The 12,910-nt window shown below is 39.5% G+C and overlaps 1 protein-coding gene across 1 annotated transcript in view; it reads right to left on the minus strand.

Annotated features, from left to right (window-relative positions):
• The window catches only part of poc1a (POC1 centriolar protein A), a gene marked incomplete at both ends in the record, with an annotated part of 76,235 nt that overhangs the window by 14,305 nt on the left and 49,020 nt on the right, over positions 1-12,910 (minus strand). Inside the window, one exon of the mRNA XM_080846103.1 lies at positions 11,050-11,277. Coding sequence (XP_080702229.1) covers positions 11,050-11,277 — 228 coding nt within the window. The remainder of the gene's footprint in view (positions 1-11,049; positions 11,278-12,910) is intronic.

Consider the following 12,910-nt stretch of genomic DNA (forward strand, 5'->3'; position numbering starts at 1 on the left):
CCATATGCTAGCATTTATATACAATATACACTATTGCCACCACTGAAATGTTTCTCTGTCCCTACATTCCTTACCCCTGTAACAGTAACCCTATGAGCACAGTGTATACCCACTTAACTGGTCTTGCTTGTATCATGTATTTACCACCGGATGTCTGTATTACCTACATCTACCAAATGCTGGCTCTGTACAACCCCTGTTGTTTCCCTTCCCCTTATGCCACACAACCCTCCTCCTTCCCCCCTTCCTATCTCCTTGAATTGAAATGAATATCATTCCGGAAATAGTCTGTTTACTACTCATGACTGGCCATGTAACACTACTTATTGAAACGCACAGGTTTATGAATATATGTGGCATACTGCTATTAGTCATAACACCCCTAGCAAATATATCTTGGAAAATGGCGGCCATTTTGGAAATTTAAGTGGCTAGCGTTCTTTATTAAATTAATGACCCCAGAGGGATACATATACCAAATTTGGTGCTTGTATCCACCTTTGAACGATTGTAACAGTTATCTGCCCCACTAATAGGGGTTCGGACCGTTTATGCTTAGCAGCACATTAGCAGTTTCGCGAGAGGATGGCTGTTGCATCAGTCCCAAAAAGTTGTGTTCAAGACTGGTACAGAGTGTTGGTCTACCTTTACCCTAAAATCGCACTTTTACTTCATAGCTCACAGAACGTGATCCTGTCGACCACATTATTGTTCCTGACCGCACGGACATCTTTATCGTATATCTTTGTAATCTATAGAACAGTCTGAGAATACATTTGTGTCAGCATGGTCTGCAGTCAGACAATGTCAATTTCACGAGAATCTGATGTCGGCCTAACAAGAGTTTGGTTTACATTCACTTCCGATTTTTCACTTGACAATTTCACACAGAGGAGTCATTTCACCAATTTGGAATCTATGGTCAAGATTTGGTGCTTCTGCAAAATGGTTTTTGCTGCCCATCGCGGTTCACTGTCTTTTCTGCTTGGACCTCTAATCACACCTACTAAAATCCATTCCTGCTAATAACATGCGCCTCATGTCATTTATAATATGGCCAGTGGAGGACACTCTTTCTACAGCTAACATTGTCAGTTCGTCTATGGAAATCACGGCAACACAGGCAAGCAATCAATTGCTACATTATACATACACACTCCGTTTGAATCTACGTGTACATTTTTCACATTTGTGAATTTTTTTATCAAGCACTGCTTCATCTGCTTAAATTGACTAGCTGGTTTATACCAAGAAGAAAATCCCATTTCAAGGTGTGATACAAGATACAGACAGGGGAGGGAAAGAGTAGTGGTGGTGAGATGGGAACATAGTCATTTTCAGATAATATGCTAATGTTGCTAGTGACTGCCATTCTGAGGGTAAAAGTCTCCATGGAAGACTGTCGACCTGGAATGTCAATAAACAGCATGGTCAGAAAGAAACCATGACGGGTCCAAGCCAGAGCTGTTTACCACATGCCAAAGAAGCAGCACAAGGACCTCAGGACCTTCCTCTACAATGAAAACCATCTGCTGCACAACCCAAGCCGCTGGGATAAGCACTAACCCCACCATCTTGTTCTGACCACTGAAAACACACGGAGGTCCCCTGTCCCGGAAAGCGGAAACACCATGACATGTGGTTCACTCAGGAAAGCTAGACACGGAAACAGCGTAGGTTAAAACAGTGATCTGAGAGAAAACATAAAGTGTTTTTTTTTTCTGGCTTTGTTTTACTTTCAGCTCCAGATTCTTATTTTTATTTTCACTCAAGAATTTTTTCTTTGGCAAAAAAATGTCAAGTAATTCTATGTTCCCTCGTTTCATAGTTAGTTTGACTTTTCAATCGAACATATTCTCTTTATCTTTACCAAAACAATTAAACAGCTACAAGAAGCAAAGATCCAGCGTGGTAGTGACCATATGACTTCACCTTGGCTCTAGCCCCTAGCTCTTAATGTCAAACGCAAGAGTTAAGTACTCATATCTGGATTTTTTAGCACCCCTACTCAAAAATGTGGTGTATATATATGTGGTAAATATAAAAATAATATATTAATGAGCTGGAGTGAGTTTCAAACTTTGTCAAATTTGTGATATTTGATGAACTGTGACCCATACCACATCATGTTCTACTAGGGATGCAAATGATTAATCGACTTTAGATTAATTGTCGATTAAGAGGTTGCTCGATCAAAATGTATTAATCACGATTAATCGCTAGAGGGCGCTAGCGTGAGAGACCGGTTGAAAACAAATGTTCTCTGTGTAATGCGGTATTGAAATACAATAGTTCCACTAGCTCACTCAGTTATCATTTGAACACCGTGCATGCTGCTGTCCTGCATGGCACCACCAGTTCACCTGGTCAACCTAAAATCACAGCTACACTGTATTATACCTTCTCTCGCTTACTGCCGCGAGTTATGGCTTATAGTCTTAAAACTCAGGTTAGCTAATAGCTCGTTAGCGGGCTAGCTCACTGAGACTTCATAGAGTTAGCTACCTAGCTTGTTAGCGGGCTAGCTCACCTTGCTATGAATGTGAATGTCTACTCCCGCGCTAACGTGTGCCCGCGAGTTTGGCTAATGAGAGTTAGTAAGTAAGTAAGTAAGAGTTGAGTTGGCTATTTAGCTTGATAGCGGACTAGCTCACTCAGGCTTAATGATTAGATACCTAGCTCGTTAGCGGGCTAGCTTACCTTTGCCTGATGGCTTGTCATTAAGAATGTAACTACTCTATCCCTCACTACCGTGAGCGCGAGTTAAACTTCAGAGAGTTGTGTTGGCTATTTAGCTTGTAATAGCCTAGATGCAGTTTCTTCATAATCTATAGGCTCAATAATATTCTGTTTGGCTCTATTTCATTTCTTCTATTCTTTTTTGTTTTATGTCTGTTTCAAATGCAAGAACTGAGCCAGTCCATAATTTATTTCTTTTTTTTTTTAATTATTGAATGGATTTTGTTATACCATAAAAAAAACTTTTCTGCTTTCTTTTCCTAATGCATAATTACTTGAGGAATGTATAATAGAATATAATAGAATTATCATAATGTAATATAATAATAATAGGGCCTATTTTTAAAGGCCCTATTGAAGCACTGAAACTCAGGTGAAAAACGCCGCTTATCAATTAATCGAAAGTCGAACGATAAGATTATCAACTAATGATTAATGAATTAATCAATAATTTGCATCCCTATGTTCTACCGCTAATGTTTTTATTTCCTCAAAAGATGCAAACAAGGAGCAAGATGCTGTGGTTTGTGCCATTGCATGATTACAGTTGTGCACACTTAGTGCTCTGAAGTATACCAATCAGCAGCTACTTCTGCCACCATGAGCCTGTGGCAGGCCACTGTTCAGTGGAACTGTAATGAAACTGCCAAACTGAAACCGCTGGAGGTGGAAGTTTAGCTCAAGTTCCCCTAAGCACTCAATGTTGAAAGACACTGTTTAGCCTTCAAGCAAAGGTTTGAATGTCTGAAGGGGTACGGGACTGTCACATTTTGGGAAACTCTGCTCTAAGGGGTTCAGGCTCTGGGCTCTATAAAGCGCCTAGAGACTAGTTCAATTCGTATTGGTGATGCATGAATTCAACTAAATTTAATGGGAATATCACCCAGTTTTGTAAAATGGAGAGATCATTACAACACCATCTTAAATGTTAAGTTTGGGATGTGTTCCACATCACATCAAGCCTAACTGGTGTCCATTTGGACAGTGCTCTCTATTCCTTTTCATCAGTGCTCCAGTTAAATGCTGATATGTCAACTGCATGTTGTTTCTGTTTTCTCTTTAGGTGGATTAGATCAGTCCAAAATGAGCTGAAGCCTGGCTTACCAAGCAAACAGAACAGAAGCTGTCTGTATCCACACTGAGTGAGCCTGTGCAGAGGTGCATTGCCCTCTGCAGCAGGATTCAAAGCATTACCTCCTCTCTATCAGAGACACAGGACTCTCCTGAACATGAGACTGCTCTCAGGGGACATATCAGCCAGGAATGCCAACAGGATGAAAAGACTAGAAAGTCCTATACTTAGGGGAACACTAAAATTAAGAAAATTAAGGCTTTAGCCAAAGGATCACCACTTCAGGCAGTTGTCTCTTGTTTGCAGATAGACAGAGCCTCTAACTGAATAATACATTTGATTGATTTTGTGTCTCAGCAATAAACTTAGACTTAAAACTTAAAAATGTACAGTATCTTTATTATGTATATTTACCTCAGCCAAGGAGGTTATGTTTTTGGTACGGTTTGTTTGTCAGCAGGATTATGCAAAAACTACTTGTTTCATTTTCATGAAACTTGATGGAGGGGTGTAGCATGGGCCAAGGAAGAACCCAAATCACAGGGCAGATCCACACGTTTTTCTGCGCTTTCCAAGAGCCATTCTAGTTTACACTTATGTTATTACAAGCTTGCATGGAGGAGATATGGGGAATGGCAGAGAAAGGGAGATGTGTATATCTTCACACTCTCCAAATGTAAGTTAATTAAGTGTTCGGAAAATGGTTCCAGTGATAATACCAAAATGACACATATTACATGGTATATTGCCCGAGCGGGGACCATAAAAGTGGGAAGCACTCCCTTTCTCTAACTCTAGCCTCCACCTCTCGCCAAGTCCTGCTCCACTCAACCATGACTCTTGTTGCGGTGCGCAAATAGCATTTTCCTTTTCAAAGTCATTCGAAACCCATATTTATTTACCTGTGCAGACACATTCAGGCCCCGTGCAGACGAGGTCTAGTTTGCCTGAACCAAGATTCATTTTTCACACGTATCTAATCTTTAATCGCGTGCAGACGGAGCCTGGTCAAGTGAAATTTGCGTGCACATGAACCCAGCTGATCGGATTGAATCTGCTGTAGTACATCCCCCACGCCTGTTGGTGGCTCTTTAACGGTGGTACAGAACTGAAAAAACGGAGAAGAAAATAGGAGCTTTCTAATAAAGTGACAGTAGTCAAGCTCCAGCTAGCATCGTTTAGCCTAGCCGCATAGCCTACATTTAATCTGCACAGTAACACATTTTGGTGGTTAATAAAATCAGTGGTCAGAGCAGACTGTAGGTTATGGGAAATTGTATTTTGTATTGATAATAAAGAGTTTAGAACAGTACAATAAAGCAACGTGCAACATGACATGTCTGAGTTGTTTAACCTATGCCTGTGCTTTATGGAGAGACTGAGCTTGAGCACGAGACCACAATGAAAGTGGTGTGGATCCTTGATGTTTCATGGTTTACAATTGCTTCCAAACCAGTGTTACAAAGTAAGCATTACTGTCATTCCACTACTTTTAGCGGTAACGAGTGTGTAACAAAGTATTATATTAAATCAAGTAACGCAGTTACAATTACTGAAATTGAAATTAGTTCGTTACGCGCGTTACTCTCTTTTGTGGAAAAATTTACACTTGCAGACAAGAAGACAAGATAGGCCTATTTTAGCTGCTTCTGATCTGATGTCGCAGGACCTTGGTGGCGCAACAAATGAGCATTTAACCCAGAGGTTCCGCTAGAAAAAAAAAGAGTTTTCATTTTCCGGACATTTTAATTATAAGCTGGTCAGATATCTATTACTGCTTCTAAATTAGCCGATTGAAGAAAACTGATGACAGGCTATGTATCTTAAAGAATGACATAATTAGGTTGTATAGAATGCACCATGTTTATTTGCCTAAGTTTACAATGGAAAACATTTCAATGAAGCTGCTTGCAGCTAGCTATCTAACTAGCTAACTAAGCTATCCCTAGGTATGACAACTAACTATCTAGCTGAGAGAACATCCCCAAACAGTTATGGTTCATGACAACTAGTATTATTACAAATGTGTTAATGTTAAAATCAAAATGTTAATGTTACAGTCAAAATGTTAATGTTACGTCTGTAAAATTGCACGCTAGATAGCGATAAAAAACGCCAACTAGTTAACAGGAGCTGGACGAAACCTGGCAATCTGATACAAAGCCATAGCATGAATACCTCTCCACAGTCTCTCGCTAGAGACGGAATAAAAAATAAGAATAAAGAATCTTTGTAGGTTATTAGCTAGCCTCAACTATTATGTACAGATCTAACCCAGTGGTGAAAGAACATGACTAGTCTACAATGTTGTGCTGCTTGCATTTAATGAGGAGGAGGTCTTGGGGTTTCCAATTTTTTGATCGAGACCTATGCTTTTGCTACGATAATTGCGATGTCCCCGTCGTTGTTGATCTTAACATTTTGGATACATCCTTCCACTGCATTTTGCAGTCCCTTTTGCATTAATCTATTCTAGAGGATATCGCAGAGATATTACTCCAAAAAGAATCACTGACAGATATAGTGCATGTTTGCTAAACCATTTTGTTAACCTTTTGTTAAATCACAAATTAAATGATATGCTACACCTCAAGGTACCTTTTTTTTCTCTTTTTATTAATGTTAATAGTGTAAGCCAATCACTTTAACTTCATTGAGCCTAATGTAGTAAAAAAACACTGTTAAATTACTGAGACAGTTATTTTGAATTAAGTTAAGTGTTTTTTTTGTACTTTTGTACTACTGCTTGATTTGAAGGCATGTTGCCCTGTTGTTTAAAATATGTTTATTGTGTTTGACTGTTTAATACTGTTCATATACAGTGCCACTTGAAAGTATGTGAACCCATGAGCACTTAAGAGTTTTTGGTTGTTTTACCATGATTTTTCATTTTTTTCATCACCAATTTTCCATGAAAAAAATGAAAAATCATGGTAAAACAAGTGCTCAAGGGGTTCACATACTTTCAAGTGGCACTGTACATTACATTAAACGCAGATTTAAAAGTAACTTAAAAGTTACTTTCCCTGGTAACTAATTACTTTTGATATACAGTAACTGATGAAGTAATTCAATTACCTTTAAAAGAAGTAACTAGTAACTGTAACTAAGTACTTATTTTCAGTAACTTGCCCAACACTGCTAACAACAAATGTAGGCTATTGTTGAGGGCTTTGTCCTTCACCTACTGTACTGTACCTCTGAAGTGACGTTAACGCTAGCTAGCAGGCTACGAAAGCAGCTATCATTGTCTGACAGGACTAGAGCTAGTCAGATTTGCTCATATAGGCTATTGCTGACACTTTCAAAAAACGGTTTTGTACAATGGTCTGATGCAAATAGATTAAACAGTCATAGTTGTATTTATCCCGTTAGCAAAATTCATGTGTAATAGCAGCAAGGTAATAGGTTAAGGTGTCCGTTGTTCTGGCTGGTCTTAAAAATAAAAAAGTAAGACCTCGAAAAACTATCCACATGTATGTAGAGCAGCACACTATCCCAATACAAACAACTAAGCACAGTAGAAAAATGTAAGTCACGAAAAAGGAGCCAAGTCATACATTTAGTTTGTTTTTGCTGTTATGAAGTGAAGCAGAGTTCTTTGTTTCTGTCATCACTTGGTGGTTATAGTGACCTGAGATTGATAAGAAAACTTCATGACATTGACTGCAGAAGCACACATTAGCAAAAATTACAATCTCAAATCAGTGATGTGATCAAAGTGGTTAATGCTTAATGAGTTGGCACTGTAAACATGTAGACATGCTTGTTTGAAAAAGTTGCCAACATTAGGCTGTAAAACTCAATGTAATTTGACTCAGATTCACCAAATGGCTGACCCATAGGTAATTTCCTCCCACTATTGCCAGCCCCTTGTATAACCCAGACTGAGTACCAACTGTAGGAATGATTGAGTTTCTGCAAAAAAAGTGGAGATAAGCTTATATCTTAGTGATACCGCATATAACTATCTTACTGTTATTTGTATCATCTGATTCTGAAACATACCCCTGGATGTGTACTCTGTCTGTCTTACTGAGATCTGAACGATTAGTATCTGAACCCCTTAAGGTCGAAATATACTACTGCGACTCTGTTACGGACAGACAGATTCGATTGACTGTTTTTCATTTATGGTTCTCCGAAGGCTGTGGGTGTTGAAAACAATTCACCGCCAGAACAGTAGGTGGATCCATGTTTTTTTTATCTTAGAGACGCCTTCCCCATGACGTCTTTGAGTGTGGAAGTCGTCGATTGTTTATTTACCTCCTCCTGTTACTATAGGGGGTGCATTAGGTGGGATCGCACCTGGGCCTGTGGGTCTTAAGGGCACGTAGCATTACATTATGCAGAGTGTCTAATGCTATATATAAACTTGAAAAGGCAAACTTATCCCCATCATGGTAGGTATTATTTGTGGGAAAAATAATAGCAAACTCTAACAATATGATATGCTTATCTTACATACACTATAGAAACTATTAAAACATGATTCAATTAAATTAATAAGTTCTTATTTTCTTTGGTATTTTTGTCATATTCAGATTTGCGATGATGATTGCTGGGTAATATGTATGCTGTTGTCCAATGTCAAGTCTCTATTTGATCATGTGACGAGACGATATACAGCTAGTTTAGGAGCAACATCTGAATGTCAAGACCGACAAGTTGACTGAACACAGCCAGAGGCACAGCACACCTGCAAGCCGAAACGATGCCTTTCAAACACAAAAGTGGTGATGCATGATTGGAATTTTAATGGACAGGATAGCCAGACCATTCAGCCTCTCCTGCTCCTCAGGTAGGTCTTGAGTGAGTTTCAATTTGGAAAAGGGTGGCACGGCTGTTGCCACTGTCAGAAACAAAAGCAGGGCAGAGCACACGGAGTGATAATCCATAAACAGCATCTTGGAAAATTGAAATATTGCAGACTGCTGAGCAATCTCTGCTCTAAAGCAGGCGCTGAATAATAGAAGTGGTGCACCAAACTTTATTCCTATGTCTCTATTGTAGTGGTCAGACAGACGTATTGCGTGGTCATATATCTCATCATTGCCTGCGGGTCGGGTTCGGCCAAAAAAATTAGAAATTGTACTCAGGCTCTGGTCGGCTCGGACACATCAGCGCGATAAGGCATTGAACATTCCATACTTAAAATATCTTAATAAGTAGTAAAGTCAACGTGTCTGCTTCACATGATGCAGAAGTTCATTTTTGAGAGAAAAATCAATCACATTAAGGTTAACAGCCTTCTTCCTGTGGCGGGAATTTGTTTATGTCCTAGCTGTGATAATGCGATTAGAGGAGGTAAACTGGCATCATGGAGGAAGCTAAAAAGAAACTGTCCTCCGGAGAGTTTAAAATGATACTTAACGAGGGGAAATTTTGATATGAAGATATTTCTGTCGGATGGCATCATAGTCGATGCAGATTCTAATGAGGCTGTTGGATATGTCCAATGTAAGAAGTGTGAAGCTTTAATGAAATATGATTGATGCTATCCTCTTTCTCCACAACAACATGGATTAAACCTTGATGGTTGGACTATGTAAATAGTTTTATTGCGAATGTTGCCTTGCACCTAAAGTTTTCAAGAAAAAAAATGATCTTCAATGGTAAGACTTGTGTGTTTTGCCTCTTCTGGTGTAGCATTTAACTTGAGTTTTATTAAGGCGTAGCAGATGTCTGGCGTGTGTAATGTGTAGGCTATTTCAATCCGTTCTTGCAATGTAAATAATTTAATTTCAATATGCTCATCTCCCTCTTGTACGCGGTTGTGCGTTTAAAAGGTGCTTGTTTGTGTGAGCGAGTGCATTTATCTGTTGATGCTCGAGTTTAATGAAGGCAGGTTATTCCTAAAAAACTTACGTCAATGTGTCAATAGTATGAACAGTTGAGACATTGACTGTCGGGCTTGGGTCGGGTTCGGACAAAATATTTAATGGCTGTCGGGCTCGGGCATTACTGTCGGACGCGGGCTGGGCTCGGACAGAAAAAAATCGACCCGATCCACACTCTATAACAGAATAGGAACAGATAGGAAATCAAACAGGAAATGTGAAATTCCCGAAACAATGTTGTTCGGAAATGATGTTGTTAGCGGACCAATTACAGCCAAGGCGTATCCGAAGACAGAAAAATCATGAGGTGCTGGTAGTGCCCTCCGAGGTGCTCACCCTTTGTCCTCTTTTCTCCCCCCCTCCCCCCACTGTCTCCCCTCCCTGCCACTACCTATAGGGTGTGGTCTCACCCCCTCCCCCGCATTGTACCTGACTGAATGGTATAAATGCCAACACATTATACAATCAGGTAGGCCATTCTCTGAGATCACACCTAGAGGGGGTCTCCACGCTGAAATAAACTCCTGACTGCGTCTTCAGGTCCGTTCTTCAATTAAATTCTATCACTAGAATGTTATGGAGTTTTATGAACCGTTATGTGTAACAGTACATTATACTTCGAGTCAAGTCGAGTTTTTCTTTAAATATGTCTTAATGACAAATGGCTGCAAATGTGACTACATAATTCTTTTATCAAAATTAGCTTAAATTGTGCTTGTGCAACAGTTTTGGGGTGGGCTGATCAACTAACATGCTGGAGACAGAGCTTGTGCACATGGCAGAAGAGGCCACTGGTAAAAAAAATCAGCTCAGGACTCAAACAGTTATGTACACCCGCTAAACTGTGTTTTGCAATTCACAAAACTCAGAAAGCATACATTATTCATATTTAAATCTCATCAGCCGGCAGAGAAGACTGGAAATTCCAAGAGTGAAGTCACAGGAGCAGTAGTACTACAAAAGGAGTCAGTGATGGGATTGGGACAACTGTTTAAGGCAAAGGGCATTGTACCTTTATGCACAGTAGTGTTAGCACTTAAAAAGTGAGGTTAGAGTAAGAGGAAACCTTGGTTTAGTGTCAGAGCTAAAAACTGGAGAAGGTAGTATAAGGGATAACAGAACACACAGCACTTGGCTGGCAGAAAAAATAAATAAAAAGAGTGCATAGGAAGGAATAGGGCCACAATGCAAAGCAGAAGGGTACTATGGTGAAAAAATCTAAACTATTATACCGCTGTACAAATATCAACATTTCTTTCTGTGTCACAATCTGGAATTAAACATAAGCAAAACAATAATTTTCTCTCTTATTTAGTGATACTGTAATGTTATTACTGCGTTTTTACCTGTGTAAGAACATCTTTAGTGATATTGTAATGTAATGACTGCGTTATTTACCTGTGTTAGAACATCAAGCTGAGCCACTATGTGCTCCAGAGTGTTAGCCAGAGCAGCAGGTATCCTTTCTTCCTGTGCAGCTGAAGGGTGTTGGTCCTGCTGCTGGTCCATGGAGTGGGACTGGGTAAATGGATCTCCAGAGGTTCTGGTGAGTTCACTTGGATTTTTGCCACGACTCCGTTCACAAGAAGGGCCCCTACCATTGGACTGCTTGGTGGCTTCACAGGACTATGAGATAGAATGAGAGATGTTTCAGATTATGAGCAAGGACAATACACTCAATGCAATGGCGCCATTTGGGAAGCAAATCATTAGAAGCGATTTCTTTAATTCCTTCAGTATGGGTCATAATACGGGCATAGTGTTTGTATTTTTGAAGTATCAATAAAGGTGCTTTGTAGCCACATGGTCAAATGTGGGCCTTTACTTCAAATCTTGTTTTAAGCCTACAAGGTTGCTGATAGCTCACAAAATTCATGTTTTATATATGATATTACAATAAACAGTACCACATTAAAAGGTTTTCTTGCAGCACTGCACTGCATGTCTTGACCATTTACCCATTGTAGGATTTTACCATTCAACCTCAAGACCGCACTCCCTAGTTTTCATTGTGCGGCCAAAATTGCCAAAATTTGAACACTTGTGTGTTAGTACACGTTCCTGTTTTAAAAGTGAAATTAATCTGATTAATTTGTGTAAGCCCCGTTCTGCACGTAGCAGATGAGGTGTCCCATTTTACGGACATACTGGACGAGGTGTAGGCAAAGAACCATGATGTGAAGCGGAGTGGAGTTTCCTCTATCAAGGAAAACAAATACATAATTGTATCTTAATGTTATTTTTACAGCTTCCATGAGATCATACCACCGGACCACAATGTTTAACATACAGCTCTTCACAGGAGTCCATCCAAAATGATGAATGACCTGTAAAATGTGACTATAGATTGAGAAACAGATTTCCACTGAAACAGATCAGCAAACTGAATCTTTAACAGAGTTCAGAACGTGTTTCATCTGTTACATATAAACACAGACAGAAAACAAAACAGGCTTAAACCAAGAAACCCCCATTTGAATCATTTACATGGAAATCTTAAACTCAACATCACATAGAATTTGCTTAACTCTTATGACTAACAGTGTTACGACACGTGCATTTACGCCTGAACTAAAAGTATGAGTTCGCTTATTCACAATCATCCCAACCATTACCTCACAATCACTGAAAAGGTGCAAGATGTTAATCAGTGTTGAAAAAACACAGGGTTGAAAATAACCTTTTAAATAGTGTCCTCTAGTGGGTTTTAGAAAGAGAAATTAACAAATAGATGTATTATATGGCATAAACATATTGAAGACATCTGCTGAGATTTTGTTTTGGATATGTGTGAAGCAGGAGCACCCTGACCTGGGAGAGAAAGCTTAGCAGGAGCACCCTGACCTGGGAGAGAAAGCTTAGGAGAAGCTACTACCCTTTGCCTCCACATATTTATGTGAGGACTCCTTCTCTGCAATGTATGGAAGGCCATTTCCGCCACGTAAAAGAAAAAAAAATGCAGGTCACAACTCATTATTTTGAGATAGTATCTCATTATTTTGAGATAGCATCTCATTATTAGTGTGCTTGCCCGAAGGGAAGCACAGTATTGTTATCGTGAAGTTTTCTTTATTTATTTATTCTCCCCGTTTTTCTTGCAGCTAACTACTCCTCGCCCGATTGAGATAGAGACGCCATTCAAACACCAAAACGTCCGGCCCGATCCGGTGCAACCTGCTATGACTTTTCGTGGCGGTACTCCTTGCCACTCCTTTTTTATTCCTCTTTTTCATCACCTTTTTCTCTCATTGACTAACAT

This window comes from Sprattus sprattus (genome assembly GCF_963457725.1).
Source record: "Sprattus sprattus genome assembly, chromosome: 10".
Taxonomy (NCBI): domain Eukaryota; kingdom Metazoa; phylum Chordata; class Actinopteri; order Clupeiformes; family Clupeidae; genus Sprattus; species Sprattus sprattus.